The sequence below is a fragment of the Sciurus carolinensis genome, chromosome 6, assembly GCF_902686445.1.
Source record: "Sciurus carolinensis chromosome 6, mSciCar1.2, whole genome shotgun sequence".
Taxonomy (NCBI): Eukaryota; Metazoa; Chordata; class Mammalia; order Rodentia; family Sciuridae; genus Sciurus; species Sciurus carolinensis.
Window position 1 is genome coordinate 63,893,067 of NC_062218.1, and position 19,571 is coordinate 63,912,637.

At 32.0% G+C, this 19,571-nt stretch overlaps 1 protein-coding gene across 2 annotated transcripts in view; it reads right to left on the reverse strand.

The window, feature by feature from the left end:
* Window positions 1-19,571, reverse strand: part of Ap3b1 (adaptor related protein complex 3 subunit beta 1) — a 246,636-nt gene that overhangs the window by 94,685 nt on the left and 132,380 nt on the right. For both annotated transcript variants that reach the window (XM_047555616.1, XM_047555618.1), the window contains exons 15-17: window positions 17,969-18,145; window positions 3,671-3,857; window positions 2,586-2,713 (exon numbers count right to left, since the gene is read on the reverse strand). In XM_047555616.1, coding sequence (XP_047411572.1) covers window positions 2,586-2,713; window positions 3,671-3,857; window positions 17,969-18,145 — 492 coding nt within the window. The remainder of the gene's footprint in view (window positions 1-2,585; window positions 2,714-3,670; window positions 3,858-17,968; window positions 18,146-19,571) is intronic.

Here is a 19,571-nt window from a genome sequence, read left to right on the forward strand (position 1 = left end):
AGCCAAAGGAATAACAGGAAAAAGAGAAAAGGGGCACTAAGTTGAAAGTTCCTAAAAAGATGAAATATTGATTGTTATTCCCTTTATAAAGCAAAATACCTCTGGTGGGCAAAAGACGGTCTTTTAGAAAAGGAGAAGAACCAGGCCAAAGACGTCTAAAGGATCTTCAAAACTTACTAGTATCATAATATAAATATACATTATATCCTGGAAATGGTGGTATGTAGTTCAAAGTGATTTCTAGTGTAAATCTTACTAGGTTTCCTGTTATTTTGATTAAGATATCAGATTATCTAAAACTAGGCCATTTTTCCTTCTAAGTTGTATTTCATAGTAATAAGATTTGACCCTACAAAATCACTTTATAGCAAACCTGGAATAACAGTGTATCATGTGCATAAAATATTGGTATGACTTTGGAGGGAGAGTGAGTTAGAGAGGCAAGAAAGATGATTTGAATATTACTTTCTGCACTGTCACTGATGCATTTGAGAACAGAACTCGCCATATTATTTTTACATTTAATTGTATCCCTCGTAGTATAATTTTAAGCCAATATGTTTCAGAGACCAATAGATTGAAGCTGCTTTCTGCATGGCATCAACGGACAGTGACAGTTCTCTTCAACTTGGTTCCATCAGTTATAATTATTCCCCATAAGTTATCAATTATTAATTTCACGAATGTAGTCAGCAAAATGAAAAAGAAATCAATTTGTCTCTGTTGAACTGGACAGGTGAAATGAACATAAGAAAATAGGTTATTTAAGTACTGTCCCTATAAGGTAGTTAATGCGTAGAAGAACACATGAAAATGGAAGAAGCCAGCCAACCAACCAATCTATCAGCCAATATAAGGATACTGCTGAGAGCAAATTAAATTGCATAGCATTGCTATCAATTTCTGAGAAGATAAACCTTTTTCAGGGGAGGAATAAAGCAGCAGGAAGGTGAGGAGAGGGTAGATGTGATAGAAGAGAAAAAGAAGGTTCTACTTGGGTCAAAACATTATGTACCCAATAATGAAAAAGGACAGAACCACAAAAACAACAAACAGACATAATAAGAAATTAGGAGAGAGAGTTTATCTGTAGAAAAAAATCATAAAAAGAACATTTTTGTTATGTTCTAGTATTTGATCAAAGTTGCACAAAAAAAGCAACTGCTCTAAAGAGTAAGAACATGTAGATTTGAGAGAAAAATCAACAAATTTAGCTGCAAGAAGAAGTGAAACTAGTTTTCATATCTTTTACATTTTTTCTTGGCTATCGCTAAATAGAAATAATTTGTCTCAACATGAAAATGATGATGCTAAGTACTAAGAATAATAAAACAGATTTGTAAACAAGCTCAAGCTTCCCCTCCTTATGTTACATAATAAAATGTAGTAAGGGCATAGACAATGGACTCAGACCTGGGTAGGATACCTGTCTTGTCACTTGTGAGCTACGTGAACTTAGGCAATTTATTTAGGTTCTCTGAACCTTGGTTTCCTCATATGTGAAACGGGAATGACAATTATGAGGTTTAAACAAGATAAGGTTTGTCAAACATCATGGTATACTGTCAGGGTTTGCCAAACAGAGTTATTATTAGTTACCAGTTTCTGGCCATGCTCCAAAGCTAGGAGAAGCTTCAGTAGTTAAGAGAAACATATTTCTCAGAAGAATCAAATTCCACGGCTACGTTCATTATTAAAATTATATCTAAAATAATAAAGGTTTTCTTCAATTGTATATGGAAAAGTTAACAGTAAGGAGGTTAACTAACTTTCCAACAAAATTTAGAGGTAAAGAACTCTGGTTATCTGAATTGTAGTTCAATATATCTTTTCTACCAGAAAAATATCCAGAATATAATTCTTAATTGCTTTTTTCTAATTAATTCTTTTTAAAAAGTATTAAATATATTCCACATAACCAATTTGTAAATATTATCAAAAGGCCTCTCTCATTTTTCTTGTGCAAAGAAGAAATACAATATTTGGGAAAAAATATTAATTGTTTTAACCTGATGGTCAGTATTTTATAAATCTGTAGAAAAAGAGCATTTGTTGTTTTATGTAAAAGTGACATATTATTTATTTTTACTGTGACCTTGTCAAAGGACATTTCTGGTACACAATGCTCCTGTTTATGTTTTAGGCTTCACTTAAAATAGGTTCATCATAACATCCAGAAGAACACTTTGTATGGTTTTTCTGGGAGAGGACAGCAAAAATTATTTAGAGAAACACTGACAGGAAGCTTACAAGTATCTAACAAAGTAGAAAAAATCTCAAGTCAATGAAATTAAATACCTTAGAAATTGGATCTACACAGCTACAAATGCAATTGCACAAATGTGGGTGGCACTGATGCGGAGTATTCAACTACTTCCTTGAAGAAGGGAACGGTACCCATACAATGGCACAAGAATACCACAATATTTACTTCCTATAAAGATGAGAAACATCTAACACATTACTTTTAGAAATACGTGAACAACTTTCCATTTTCAACCCCCCAAAAGCTTTTATATAAAACAATAGTTATCCCAGAATTTCCAGTTGCTTGAACAAACTTAATTTCAGAAAGGTCAACTTACCAACTCTACTTCTACATTTCTAACTGAAGGGTCAGGCGCCACCTCTGGCCAATTAGATAATTCCAGGTACCCAGAAGCTTTAATGTTGAGAGTATGAGATAAGGTGCCAAGCTGGAAATGATCCCTATCTATTAAAAATAGAGGAAAATATAAAATAAACAATATGAGCTGTATGTAACAGAGAACAATCATAATCAGAGCTCAAGGTAATTGGCATATTACCTCAAATGTCAAGGAATAAATATAAACTAGGAAGCTCTTCATAGGTCAAAAAACTGATTTCAGTCCATAGATTACAATAATCTCCCCCATAATGGTCAATAAAAAAGCTAATCAGTCAGTGTGTTTAGAGGTGTTGCTCTGAAATGTAGCTTCTCTAAAAATTACTTTACTGTGAATATTAAGAATGACAGCACAGTTAAACAATCCATATACATGTCTTGGCACAAACACATCCAGAATTTTAATAGTTTTTCTATGAAACTGAATTGCTCTTTATAGCTTTAAGACAATTAAATAAACAATATGAAAACCAAGGAATACAATCACTTGATACCAGCTGGAATGGCTACTTGTTAAACCAATAAAAATTTAATTACTTTTTTAAAAAGCTGGGAAAAATAAGTCAAGTTCCCTTCTTGGAAAACGATTTTAAATATAAAGGAATATTTGCATGATATAACTTCTCCTAGAAACACTGATATCAGTATAAAGAGAACATTCAATTAATAACAACTCACTATTAAGATGACTTGTAGTCCTTATAAAATAAAGCTGTGAATTTAAAATAACAATGGAGAAAACATCTGTAAGAATACAGCTTTATCTATTGTTCAGTTAAACCATGTATTAAGAATAAAAATCAGAACATCTGAGATTATTAAGTAAATAAGGTCTATAAAATATAAACTTTAATACAAAACTTGCTCTGGAATGAACAGACAGACCATTGTTCTTATATATTTATATATATCAATCATTTAAATTTTCTAAGAGATTAATTTTAAGCACATTAGAAATGGGACATGATGCCATATTTTTTTAGATAATGTATATTTTGCAGTTATATAGTCTGATAATAATACCTTTAAAAGGAGACTCAAGCAGTGGTGCAGGTTTTTGAGCTAGGAATATTTTTTTGGCATATTTACTTAAAGCTCCACTCTTCTCATTCGGAACAATAAGCTGCCTAATAAATCTTGTACGGTCTCTGATGTCGTAGTTTTGATCATACTTGCCGAGATTTAATATGTACTGGGTAAGCAATTTTGTCTGTTGGAAAAAAAACAGAACAAGATGAAAATACAGTTATTTATGATTATTGATAACTCTGGATAAACATATTTAAAGACATAATAAAAATGAATGGTTATGTCAAACAAATGTTGTTCCATAGGGAATATGCATTTCTAACACAGCAAATGGAATTTTGAAGCCAAAGCACATGTCCTCTTCTGTGTTGGGGAGGTGAATGCTGAGTACTGAGAAGCAGCCATGTGCTAGATTATTAAACTGCTGAAGTGGAAAGAAAGGCATCATTAAAAAAATAATCATATATGGCAAACCCGCTGAAGGGTCTACGTGAGAATAATGAATGTGGAAATACAACTAAAAACATGGCACTCAAAACTTAATCGGAAAAATATGCAGGACATCAAAACATCAGAGAGTATTAGGGGGCTGGCAAACTGCTTCTCCTGAGGTGTGTTTTATGAAGAGATACTGTCCCTGGCATAAGCAGTGTCTGCACTCTGACTGCACTCAGTTACTTTACCCTGAATTATGACCCATTAAAGCAGACACATGAATCACTGAACTGGATTACTGCAAATTATTTGCAGTGCATTTAGCTGTTACTTTTTCATAAAAGCAAGCTGCTGATGCCCTCTAAAAACTAGGATAAAAGACTTCTTCCATTTTTCCCCCATGCTGCTTATAGCCTCTAGTAATATTGGTCATTTATTTATTTATGTAAGGGAACAACTTATTATAGTAGCTTTTACACCGTAATAAGACTTCCTAAGTCAATTTTTGAATGTACTACATTAACATATATTGAGATAATTTTAATAATAATTAAACCAAAATTGAAATGTTAACAAAATACGTTTGCATTTTAAACTATAGATTTTTTCTAATTCATAAAGCAAAGCTTTAAATTAGAAGGCTACCAATGTACAATTGTAACTATAAGATAAATAGGATTCATAAAACATGAGAAAAATAAACTGAAAAACAGTAAATCACTTATATTAGGGCATTTTATATACATTAGAAAGAGATAAAAATAAAATCAATCAAGGTAGGAAGAACTACAGACAATTCTAGAATAATAAGTCAAAGTACAGTAGTGTGGTAAACTCCTTACAATAATAATTGGTTAAGATAATTGATTTGGATAAAAAGCAACTGTCTTTCAGAAGCAGGGTATTCAAAAAGCATTAACCTAGTTTTATTAAAGTAGAATTACTTAAAAATACAAATGAAAATGTTAATAGAGATTTTCTGAATTTGGTTACCAACAATTGGTATACCAATTACAAATTACTATACCATGTTGGTTCAACTACAAATAAGAAAAAACCTAGGATCCATTTTTAAAAGGCAATTAACAAAATATTCACCAAATGAAGAATATAGTTCAACACTAGCTTAGAAAGAAGTGTGCTACACTGACGTGTACAAGTACCTTGGTGGTAAAACCTGGCAAACTCAGGTAAGCGTTAGTTTTCTCAAATGTGGAGAATTTATAGCTAGTTAACTCTAAAGTTCATTTGAGCACTGAGATTTAGAATCTGTCAGTAAAATAAATCAGAGGAAGAAATTAAGTCTGTTACTGTGATGAACTATGTGTAGAGTGATAAGTTTCTCTTATATTTCCTATCCTCAAAATCTGTAGAAAATTAAACCTTTTCAATATATTAACGACACTATTGGGAGTGAGACAGGGCAATTAAAGTAATTAAGATTATATAATTTTACATTACATACATATATAGCAAAATTTATGAACTTATTATATTGGTAAAATTTAAATAAATGAATAAAATAAAGGTCCATCAAAAAAACACAAGAAAAATAATTTTTACCACATATAGATATACAATAATTAGTTTCATCATTGAATCTATTTCTAATATCAAGACATTGATATTTCTCTGAAGAATGTATTCTCATATAGTCTACTGTTGTTATATCTTTAAAAAAACAAAATTTACCAAAAACCTTTTCAAAATTGAATTTTGTTATTAGTAATTATGAAACTTGGTATTTTCAATGTTCTCTTCTTTGTACACAATATTTTTAATGAGGAAAATATCTTCTTTACAAATATTTTTGAACAACCTGGTAGAGAAAGGTCTGTTGAATGAAAGACATTCTCAATTCTGGTGTTGAAATCTGTATTTCAAACTCAAATATTCTATTTTTCCCCCTTTATAATAGTTTTTTCAATAATTTTTATGAGATGAAACTATTTCAAATAGTAATTTTTCCTTTAAAAATATTTCACCAAATTCAGATACTGTAAAATTCATCTCTATTTCATTCTAATATAAAATATAAACTTTAATTAAAAATAGCTCTATCAAGATATATAAAGGTAAACATTTTGTTGGGACATTAAGAAAAAGACAGTATTCAACTACTTTAATGTCATTGTTTTTGGATAAAAATTTTACAAATAACAAAACTTAGTAAAGGGAAACTTAGTTTCATATGCTATTTGAATGGTCACACACATCTGTTAGTCATACAAATCAGATTTAAATTAAGCACTCTGGGAATCTCAGTGCCTAGAAACGTGTTAGAATTTAGTAGGCATTCATACGTTTTAGATGAAGAAATAACTGAAAACCAGTTATTAGAAAGAGGATAAAACTTAACTGTTGTGAAAACTTATTTATTCTTGTTATTGCAGAACCAATTAAAAAATATAAATTATATCAGGTCAAAGAAAGACAAGCCTGGAGAGCATTTTTCTATAGTTTAAGCTTTTAGGATGGCAAAGAAGTAATGTAAAAATGTCTGTTTTTCAAGTTATAATTATAGAAAGTTTGAAGAGATCAGAAACATTTGAAAATGAAAATAGTCATCATCTGCTTATTACCAGCAATACACTGTCAATGTTATTACATGTTCTTCTAGTGTTTTGTATTGTTACCTATATATACATTATTTTAATGATTTTGGCATCATTTTAACAGAGATTTATACCTCAATTATCTATTGTATCATGAATATTTTCCTTTAAGAAGTCTTTGAACATGAAATTGTGTTCAAAGATCCCTATTAACTGTAGGATATACCATACATTATTTAAGAATCTATTATAGACACTAATGTTTCTTCCAATACTTCACTTAATAGTAAAGATAATAATCTATTACTAAATATTTGCCTCAAAGCCTCCCTTATCCTCTGGTTCAATCCTTTCTCCCTCTACTCCCCCTCCTGAGAACACTCCCTATTAAACTTTCTGCATAAAAAAAAAGTTCTACAAAAAAATTTTCACAATAGTTGATAAAGTGCAAATGGCAGAATGTCTCAATTAAATCTTGTGCTCCCATGGTTTAATTTGTTCAGTTCTTCCCCTGCATTTATCTCTTTAGATAAACTTCAGTCTTCCTGTAGGCAAGTTATGTTGACAACAACTGCTGTGAGCTACAATTTTCAAAAGCTGAAGGTTTTTATATTTTATTTTGTGACACTTTCAGAATTTCCAAATAATTTTTGAACTAAACCCTAACCAATGTACAGAAGATTCATTTCTGTACATGAATTAAAAGCCAATAAACTGCTTTACAGAGCAGTTCTTCATAAAATATTTCACCTCAGAATATTTCATATTTCTAAAATCTTATTGATAACAAGCAAAGAATATGTAACATCAACTTCATTATAAGAATTTTGTAGTTCAGTTAACCTCTATATACTAGCATCAGTCAATTTGACCACTACTGTTTTATTTCAACTGGTTGCACAAGCAGTGTAAGTTCGCCTGCATCATCAATTCTCAAAACAAGTCTGTTCCAGTTTTTTTTAATGTAATAAGAACACTGATTTCACCATGACAACATCTTTTCAGCAAAAGCAAATGACTTTATCTTCAGTATGGGTTTTTTAAATTTATAATAGAATTTACAGCATTTTGACAGGATAAACTTATGAAAGCTTTACTCTGATTCCATTTATAACTCTAACAGAAAAAACATACAAATGCTTTGAGCCAAAAGAGTTGTATTTTATTAGAATTAATTGATTCTCTATTTCAAAACCAGTGGCTTGGGCCTTTTTACTACTTCCACACACAATTATTCCTTCCTTTTTCACACATGCAAATTAAAACTTGAAGTAAAAATTGAAAAATTGATTTTTAAAAAGTTGTTTGTTTAAATGAGATCATGTTTCATGGAAAGTTATGTATACATTGTCTGTTTCTGTACACATTAAATTGTCATCTTGAGGCATAATTTTCTTAAAATAACTCCAAACTTCTTAAATGGACATCAATCCCTTCTTAATGAATCTGCTGTGTGGTCAGTAGCACTACAACTGTTTGGGTAGATAGTAAATATCGTAAACATTTTGTACATGTTAAGTACTTAAATGTAAATTCAGCACTGCATTCTTCATTAAACACTTCAATATTCAAAAATCTATTGCTGATTAGTTTGTAACAAAACAAAAAGAACTGACAAATAATACGATAGGTTTTAGATTTATACTATGTACAATAACAAGGAATAATATATAACATGTATTATAATACATAATAATAATAATAATAATAATGATAAAAGATGAAACTACCATAGCAAGAGTGCTTTGATCACTCTTTACCTCCTGCACATATTTCACCTGTAACCAACTTCTCATGTTTTCCTCAGACTCCATCCACTGGTAGCCTGGAGTTCCATTAATTTCAAAGGTCATGGTACAACTTGCTGGTACATAAAGTTGCTAGCAGAACACTGTTAAATATTCATCTCAACACCACCAGAAAAGTAAAAGACTGACTTAGCTTTCCCCACTTGCCTTGTCAGAGTGCTTTTCATTTTATCTGCATGCTATTCTAAAAGGGAGAAGTTAGTTATGATAAGTACACAGAAAGGCTTGGAAGCACAAAGACAAGAGTCTTTCAGATTTAAATGTTTCACACATTAAAATGAAGTATCTATTCACTGCAGTTGTGCCTTATATACCACTAGACAAAACCATGGCAGAAGCAGTAAGCTCAATGCAGAGTCTACAAATATACTTGGTCTTATTTTAATGCAACCATTAATAATACTACTTCATTAAAAATTTGATATCTAAGATAGTGGAATGAGACAGACATCATTACCCTATGTACATGCATGATTACACGAATGGTATAAATCTACATCATGCACAACCATAGAAACAAAAAGGTGTACCCCATTTGTGTACAATGGGTCAAAATGCAGCCTGTAAAAATAAATAAATAAATAAAAATGAATTTGGGATACATCCTAAACTGGATGGAAATAAATAATCATGGTATTTTAATAACACTACAAACTCAATTCAAAAACAGGTGGGACATTAATAAAATTCATTATTTAAGATAACTTCTCAAGATACGGGTTATCATATTTTACCTAAGCACTCTTAAGTAATAAGCTGGTAAATATTTATTCAAACAACAACTTTTTCCTAAAGCAGTAATGCATCATTTAATAATGAAGATACATTCTCAGAAATGCATCACATGACTTAATAGTTGTACAATCAGAGAGTATTCATACACAAATGAAGATAGCTACACTGTCACTAGGCGATATATCTTATGGGACCACTATCATATAATATGTTCTGTCACTGACCAAAATGTCATTATGCAATGCATAATTGTAGTTTATAAGTCAGCACAAAAATAACAAAAAGGTCACCTAAAACAGTTCTAAAATTAGCTTTGTGATACTCTTAAGGAATACAAGAAAGAAGCATTCAACATAGTAAAGATTAAAATTGGTCCCATTTGTTGTTATTTTTAACCACTAAGCCACATCCACAGCTCTTTTTATTTTTTATTTTGAGACAGGGTCTGCCTAAGTTACTTAGAGCCTAACTAAGTTGCCAAGGCTGGCTTAGCCTCCCAAACCTCTGGGATTGCAAGTGTGCGTCAACATCAGTGTGATTTATAACATTATTTCCAAAACATATTAAGTGAAAACGTTTGCTAAAGTACATGGATTACTTATATAAGATTTCAAAAACGAGAAAACAATAATGCCCATTGATTATTAATACATACACACATAATAAAAATTTAAAACATGCATGATTAAATGAAACACACCAGTAATACGGCAATGGTCATCAACAGAGAAGAAAGGAAGATGTGAACAGGGCTTAAAGTTTTAGTTCTAATATTCCTTTTAAAAGGCTGACAAATATGGCAAAATGCTGACATCAATTTAATCTTAGAGGAGAATATATGTACATATTTATCCTCTTATGTACTTTTCCATAGGTTTGCAACATTTGGTAATAAAAAATAAAAACCTGAGCTGAGAAAAACATTAACTTATGTTACTTATCATTACATTTAAAAGATAACACACTATTAAAGTTTTTAAAAAGCATCCTTTATTCATCAACTTAATTGCTATTAATAAGTTTAATCAAATCCTATCTTTCAGCCTCAAACTTGAATAGACTATTTCAACGAAGTCATAGTAAAACTACATTTTCTTAAAAGCTCTAGATTTCAGTTATTACAACTAGTTTGAAAGTCCTTTAACTTTTTTCCCTATACAGCAGTAAAATTACTCCACCATAAGCAGATTCTAACAGTGTTTTCTATTCTTGATATTTATTTCTAACACTTTTTTTCTACATTAAATATCAAAAGATGAGTTTCAGCATTCTTTTCTCAGCAGGCTAGGCCAAAATAAGAATTCTTAAAAAAAAAAAAAAAAGTGGGGGGCATATTTTTCAGTAACTGGACTAGTTCTTTTACTGTAAATAATGGTTTTCCCTAAGAAAAATTTAGTACTTGGTTAACAGTGTACACCAGAGTTCAAAAACAGCAGGGTAACTAACATGAACTAAGCATTATTCTGTGTCAGGAAATCTAAGCATTTTACATGGGCTGTCTCATTTGATCCTCATAACAACTTTGTGAGGTAGATACAGTCAGTTCTGCTCTAATGCTTGTTTTGAAAATGTGCATTTGTTCCAACTGAGTTGATGTATTACAAAGCAATTTGATCATAACGTGAATTTTGTGTGTGATTTCTTCTGCAAGAAACACTAGGTAAAGGCAGAAAAATGCACCCAGATGAACTGGGCTGCCTAGGAATTCATGAAACACACACAGCTTATGTAGCAATTCAGATGTTTACATGTGCATGTGTTATGGGCCATAACACATTTGGTGGTATCACTTCCCATCCAATTTCAGATTAACCTCCTTCTACCACACACCTCCAAGTACAATCCTACCAATACCCACTTCCATGTGTAACTTCAGATATTTTTCAAGAAAAAGAACTGTATTCATGGATAGTTTTTATATATTTCTTAGTCAATAATATGTATAAAATTAGATAGATACTTTTTAAGAAAATTTCACCAATGAAGTTTTTGAGTTTTGTGATTCTAGTTACATTTTTCCAATAATCCCCACGTTTTTTATTGTGTGATTTTATACCTCAAGATGATTTTTAGGAGCATGTGTTACAATATGACAAAATTATATTGTTCAAATTCCCACTTTACAGATGAGGAAACGAAGTCATGGACAGGTTGTACAATTTGTCCTAAGTATGTGGCTTATAAGTGGCACAATGGGATTTGAAGTTAGATCATCTTACTTCAGAGCCTGCATTCTTCATTGCTACTTGCTTCCCATAATTAACACCAAATACTTCTATAGTAAGTCATCACGAACACAGTTAATTAAAAACTGCTTTCCAAATGCAATATCCATCTGATAGGGCCCAGAGTTAAAAAAATTCAGCACACAGAAGTTTACCTAAAAAAGCATAAACACTATGTAACACATTAAAAAAAAAAACAAAACCTACTGAGGCAGCTTTATAACCCTATACCAAAAGAAAAAAAATATTAAGTGTTGGAGAATATATACTACTCGAAAGAGACAAAGAATAGAATTTCTATTTGATTCTTTCACGGTTTCCATTTTTCTCATGAGATTTCTTATCATTTCATTCATTCAGAGTGCATTTTCCTTTATTTCAATGGTCACATTTTTTAATAGTTGCTTCAAAATGTTAGTAGGTTCATTCTAATGTCTAGGTCACAACAGGTTTGGTTTCTAATTTTTTTTTTCCTTGAAAATTGATCATACTTTCCTGGTCATTATATTCTTTTTTTATTGTGGCTAAATAGCATAAAATTCACCACTTAAATCATTTTTAAGTATACGGTTCAGTGGCACTCAGAATATTTACAGTATTGTGACACTATTACCAACATCCATCTCTAGAACTTTTTCACCATCATAAACTGAAACACTACCCATTAAATAACTTCCCATTCTGATGGTTCCTATGTTCAGTAATTTTAGACTGTATCTTAGACATAACATTACATTGTAGAGACCCTAAAAATTATTATACTCTTTGGATTAGTGTTGGGTTTTTGTTTGTTTTCAAATGGATTAGCCTGGCAGTGTTCAAGATGCAAACTCTGTCTCAAATTTCTGGTCCATTCTTTTAGTTCTTTACTGTGCTGCTCTGAATCTGCCCCCCACAAGTGTGGTTCATAAGTTAGTCAGAAACCTGGCCAGGGTTAATCACAGATCTTAAGTCTCCTCCATTCTGATTATCTACTTTCTAGATTTTCCCCTTAACTTTCCAATGTGTGTTTTCTTGAAATCCTGTCTTTTACTTCTTCACAGCACAAGGACTACAGGTTTCCTTTCAAGTTTTAGTCTTTGTATATAATGCTAACTGCAATCTATCCTTTAGATAAATGCCATAAAAACAGGAAAAATCATACTATGCCACCCACTTCTTCCAAGAATTAATTTTCCTTCAGTATGTTATCGCTTTTGCTTTTCTATACTCTTCTGTATTTTCAGGTTGTTGTGTTAGTTTATTCATTTTGATTTGCATTTTTCCAGAGGGTTTGTTGTTGCTGTTGTTGTTATCTATGGGAGGACCAAACTAATATGAATTTACTTGGCCATACTGAAAGCAGACTGCTGACTTAATTTTAAATTCATTTTAATATTGGGTAAAAACATTTTAAAGTAGTAGAGGTACTACTTCTACTACTACTACTAGTAGTAGAAGTTTATTATTTAATTATTTTTAAGCACACAAATATGTATAATGTGCTAATTTTATAAAAATCAACTAAGACATTCTCTACAACTAAAGAATCCAATGAAAATTCTAGGGATGTTCACTGAGATATCTAGACCCTAAGAAATCAAGTCTACAAATAAGTATCAACGTTTCATGACAAAGCAGCCTCTGAACACTGGCCTGATTTCCCTGGTTCAGTTTTAAAGATGGCTAACATAAATAAGAAAGCAATTTTTTTTTTTACATTTTGGTAAGTTATCATTTTAGTTTCTGTCTCATATCCAATGCATTATGACACATATGACTAAAAAATGCTATCAAGTTGATGGTGCTTAAACCATTCTTTAAAGGTAATGTTCACTGATTAATTTTCTCAACCTCATTTTCTTGAGAAATGAGAAATACTAGAGAACAGAGTAAAACCCTACAGGATACTTCATTCACCTACTTTTATATTTAATCATTTAAAAATAACAAGTTATTTGAAAATTTAATACACTTTAAAAATCTCTGCATTTTCACCTCTGGTAGTAAAGCCTACTGTGGTTATCTAGAGGTATCACTCTACAATATACAAGACTTCAGAAGCTGAGCTCCAAAACTCCCACTAATAATACAGTTCAAGAAAAATAATTTGAATTTGCAAACAGTAATGATTCTTACTTTTTTTGAGATTATTAAACGTTTTAATGGAATCATTCATTTAAAGAGACTTCTATCTTATAATTAATTTTCCAGTTACTAAAATGTTACATGTATAAATTTTTTAAAATTATTTATTTTTAAATTTTTTTATAGACTGCATTTTGATTCATTGTACACAAATGGGGTACATCCATTTCTATGGTTGTACACAATGTAGATTCATACCATTCATGTAATCATACATGTACATAGGGTAGTGATGTCTGTCTTATTCCACCATTTTTCATATCCCCCTCTCTCTCATTTCCTTTTACATAATCCAAAGTTCCTCCATTCTTCTCTCACTCCCCACCCCCCACCCCCATTATATATCATTCTCCACTTATCAGGGAAAACATTCAGCCTTTGCTTTTTAGGGATTGGCTTATTTCACTTAGCATGATATTCTCCAATTCCACCCATTTATCTGCAAAAGCCATATTCTTCTTCTTCTTTAAGGCTGAATAATATTCCATTGTGTGGATATACCATAGTTTCTTTATCCATTCATCTGGTGAAGGGCATCTAGGTTGGTTCCACAATCTAGCTATTGTAAACTGAGTTGCTCTAAACACTGATGTGGCTGTGTTACTGTAGTATGCTGATTTTAAGTCCTTTGGGTATAAACCAAGGAGTGGGATAACTGGGTCAAAAGGTAGGTTCATTCCAAGTTTTCTGAGGATTCTCCACACTGCTTTCCAGAGTGGCTGCACCAATTTCCAACTCCACTAGCAATGTAAAAGTGTGCCTTTCCCCCCACATCCACACCAACATTTATTATTGCTTGTGTCCTTCATAATAGCCATTCTAACTGGAGTAAAATGAAATCTTAGAGTTGTTTTAATTTTCATTTCTCTAATTACTAGAGATGTTGAACATTTTTTCATATATTTATTAATTGCCTATATGTCTTCTTCTGTAAAGTGTCTGTCCAGTTCCCTGGCCCATTTATTGATTGGGTTCTTTGTATTTTTGGTGTAAAGTTTTATAAGTTTTTTATAAATTTTGGAGATAAGTGCTCTATCTAAAGTACGTGTGGAAAAGATTTTCTCCCACTCTGTAGGCTCTCTCTTCACGTTCTTGATTGTATCCTTTGCTGAGAAAAAGTTTTTTAGTTTGAGTCCATCCCATTGAGTGATTCTTGCTTTGATTTTTGTGCTTTGGGAGGCTTGTTGAGGAAGGCTGATCCTAAGTCAACATAATAAAGATTTGGGCCTACTTTGTCTTCTATTAGGTGCAGGGTCTCTGGTCTAATTCTTAAGTCCTTGATCCATTTTGAGTTGAGTTTTGTGCAGGGTGAGAGATAGAGGTTTAATTTCATTTTACTGCATATGGATTTCCAGTTTTGCCAGCACCATTTGTTGAAGAGGCTATCTTTTCTCCATTTTATGTTTCTGGCTCCTTTGTCTAGTATGAGATGACTATATTTATGTGGTTTTGTCTCTGTGTCTTCTATTCTATACCATTGGTCTGCCTGTCTATTTTGGTGCCTTGCAAATTCAATGCATCAAAATGAAATTAATAAGCCCAATGTCATTTGAAAGACATGTATAAATATGCAATACAGTGTGAAGGAAAAAAAAGAAGACCTCATTCACAATTCTGTTAAATTTCCTATCATTAGAATTATTAGAATTTTTCATGTATTTTAGACTTTGAACAAATTCAGTGACATATGATTGATTAGAATTATAATTTCTGGAGACACTTTAGGTAAAATGTTAAAAAATATTCAGGGTCGGGCACAATGGCACACACCTGTAATCCCAATGGCTTGGGAGGCTGAGGCAGGAGGATTAAGAGTTCAAAGCCAGCCTCAGCAAAAGTGAGGTGCTAAGCAACTCAGTGAGACCCTGTCTCTAAATAAAATACAAAATAGGGCTAGGGATGTGGCTCAGTGGTTGAGTGTCCCTGAGTTCAATCCCTAGTACCCACCCCAAAGAAACAAAGAAAGAAAGAAAGAAAGAAAAAATTGAGGACTATTACTGTGACCCTTTAGGAATCCATTACATGCCTCTAAATCCAACCAATCTAATTACAGACTTAGAAAAAAAAGATGAGAATTTTTCCAACATTACAAAAAATTCCAAATATACAGAAAAGTTGAAAACAAATGTGAAGTGTCCATCCAAAGAGTCACCACCAAAAGTCAATGATTACTATGTAACCTGCTCTATCATGTTTTTCCATCTCTCCATCCTTCTATCCATCATTAATCCATCTTATTTTTAATGAATTTCAAAGATGCCCTTTAGTATTCTTTAATCCTAAACATTTCAATATGCATATTAGCTACAGTTTAATATGTATTTATATTTCTTCTGAGATGAAGTTTACATATAATAAATACATAAATCCTAAAAAAAAAAGAAAAAGAATTTGAGTGCCAACTATATTGTCTTCCAATTCACTGAAAAAATAAAAAGACACAGAATACAATTCTCTATAATTTTTAAACAAGGAGTACTACATTATTGGTTATTTGCAGCTATGAAGAAAAGGGTCAACAATAGAACATATTTTTTTTCAGTGTAGATTAACATACTATTGTATAATAATCCATAAACTATGATCTCTCCCTCCCTCTGTCTCTCTCTCACTCACACACACACACTTTAACCAAACTAGAGAGAAAGTCACAATATTCTAGGTGCCATATGGTAAATATGACTTATACCATACCACATGGATCTAGTGAAACTCACTCTTTTATCAATAAACACAAAACTCAACAGCAAACAAAGATCTACTTTCTATCACTCGGTTTCTTTTTAAAGTATCTCAATGCCTGAAGAAATCTATAAGACACTTGGAAATGATTACCTAGTTTCTTTGAAAAATGAAAATGGAATGATTAAATTTAAATCATGGAAATATATTCCAATAACTGTAATTTTCTGGTTACAAACCTTGTATACCAATCAACCAAAGCTGTAATAATAAAACTCAAATCAAATTGGGGATGAAAAAAATCCCAAAGTCTACAGAAATGAATCTGAGGAAATGATCTGAGGATTCTAAAAGGCAAACACTAGCTTTCTAGAGAATGAATAATGACCTATGGGCAAGCAAAGAAGGCACACAGCAGGAGATAGACACACACAGTAAATACAAAGAGATAAAACAGATGAAAGAGACATTGGACTGCAATAAAGGGGCAGAGAGATAAAGGACTGAAGGGTGTCAGAATGAGATACAGGCAGAGAGTTTTAGGGAGGGGGTCAAATAGAAGGAAATAGAAAAAAAATCACAAAGGTAAAAGCAAGATACACTGAAACAGGAACATAAGGCCTACTAAGACACCTAGCTATGAGTGTACAAGTATCCTTTTTCAATCTTATTAAATAGGAAAGTTCTCTATTCATGAAAAATAGCAATTCAGATACAGGATAAAAGATGGAACGGCTTCCATTTCGTATGTAAGAGAGAAAAAATGACTCCTCTAATCAATGACTGCTCAATAGACTTAAATATTCTAAAATGCAAACCTGGCAAATTATCCCTTCACTGACAAGTTTTATGTGTCTTCCCTTTCAATCTATAGAATAAGGTCCCTGAACTTGGCAGAGCATATGAGCCACTTCAAGTCTTCAAACTGCACAATGTCTTATTAGCCTTTTTTCCCATAATAAAACACCATAAACCGGGAAGACTATAAACAACAGAAATTCATTTCTCTCAGTTCTGGAGGCTAGAAGTCCAAGATCAAGGCATCTACAGATCTGGTGCTTAGTAAGGGCCTGCATTACAGATGGTGCCTTCTCACTGTGTTCTCACAGAGTAGAAGAGGTAAGAGAGCTCTTAGGGTTCTAACTCATAAGGGTCCTATGTTCATTCATAACAGCTCCACTTTCCTGACCTAATTACCCACTAAGGCCCTAATACCATTACGCTGGTGAAGTATCAACATATTAATTAGGGGGCAATGGTGGTTGGGTGCACAAACATTCAGACCATTGCACTTACTTTCCCAGACTCGCCTTAAAGTTTCCTAAAAAACTCAACCTGTCTTATGGCTCTGATCTTTTGCATTCCTCTTTCCTTAATCTATACAATAAAGCATTCCTTACAAGCTCTTAGTCAAGTATCTTATCCTTTATGAAAGTTTGTTTAACCTCCTTCCTCCTACTTGGGATCTTCAATAACTCCCCTGAAGTTTTATTATATCTCAATATTTCTATAGAACATACACTACATACTCTTTCATTTTTCAATGTTTTTCTCCCCTACTAGACTAGAATACTATGTCTTTGCATTATTACCATCTAACACTGAACCTCAAACAAACAGGGAGTAGTAACTGTTGAATGTACAGGTTAAGGCATGAACAGAACTTAACTACTTGATCAGAGGAAAGAGGAAAGAGAAAAGTACTTCTCATATAGACTGACTTACCTGTTTGGAGTTAGTTAAATACAGTTTTGCTCCCAGATTTAAAATCTGCAGTTTTACGAGATCGTCTTCACTTGTAAAGCTTTTAGCCATCTTTCTCAAAACATCAGGGGCAATTTTAGGAACTCGCTCACAGTTTTCTCCAATTAGCCAAAGAATACTTGCTCTAGCCACAGGAACCTAATAGAAACAGATTATAAGAAATAAGAAAATCAGTCTCCTTAATATTAGTATAAGAAAGATTTTAAGTATTATAAAGGATTTACATCTATTCATCATTAAATGCATATCCAGGAAGTGCTCTTACATTTATAAATTTTCCTTAGTTATCAAAAAATAAGCACACAGGTAATCTAATTAAAATAGATTTCAAAGAGAAGGCCTCAGAAAAGATTCACACAGTAAAAACCACTGGTCTGGAATTCTACCAGAGGATGGAAAATGCTTGGACCAAATCTGACTGACCATGCAGATGCTTCTAGATTGTTTATCACTGCTTTTGTGCTGTAACAGTAGAAGTGAGTCATTGCAATGAAGATTAAAAGGGTCTCAAAATCAAAAATACCAATTACCTAGCAATTTATAGAAAGGTTTGCTGATCCCTGCTTTAGAGCAACAACTCTCAAACTTCAATGCCACAAAAACATCTAAGGTTCCTTACTAAAAATAGCAGGTTTCTGTGGTAGAACTAAGGAATCTATTGCATTAAGAAACACCATAGATGATTCCTAAAACAGGTGGTCCACAAGCCACATTTTGAGAACGTGACTAATATTGTAAAAGGGACAGATCCATTTACAACTACAATTCCAAATCAAAATTGTTACTATCCTCTAGGTATATTCATCTATCGTACTAGAAATAAATCACACTGTAGATCATCAATGTCTGCTTGTAAAATCATGAACCCTTGTCTGTTATTTGGTCAATAGAAGAAATAGAGATAAATTTGTCCAACATTGCACTTTGGCATTATGTTTTTAAAATAAAGTACATTTCGATATAATTTGTTTTCTTAAAAACTGCATTCCTACAAATTGGAAACCTTCCATCAGTACCATTAAGACCAACATTTTAGAGTATACAAATTAGTTTTATTACTATTTGCTTATTTGTATCCTCCCCCATGAGGAATTTGAGAGGGTATGTAAATTAGTTTCTGCGAACATTTTCACCTTACATAGAAAATTTGCCTGCTGTAATAAGTGAAAAGGTTGAAGGCTATCATTAAATGGTAGGATCATGAGAAACGGCAACATTCTTTTTATGAAGTCTTTTTACAACTTCTCAAAGTCTTAATATTTTCTGAATAGTTTTCACAGTTATTCACAGTGTGATTGCAAGAGAAAATAGTGAGAATAAAGACCTTTCCATAGCTAAAATCTTATCGCAATATCTACCATCTCAAATTCTTTCAAAATACCCACTTCCTAACATAATGTGAAAATATTAACAAATATCCAAGTTGAATCATTCACCAGAATCAAAATGAGGTCATCAGAAAAACTTTAAAATAAAAAGTATATATTTCTATGTTTCCTAACATATTTATAATAGCATCATCTTTAAATTATTACTTAGAATAAGTTTAGTAAGATAGAAGAGA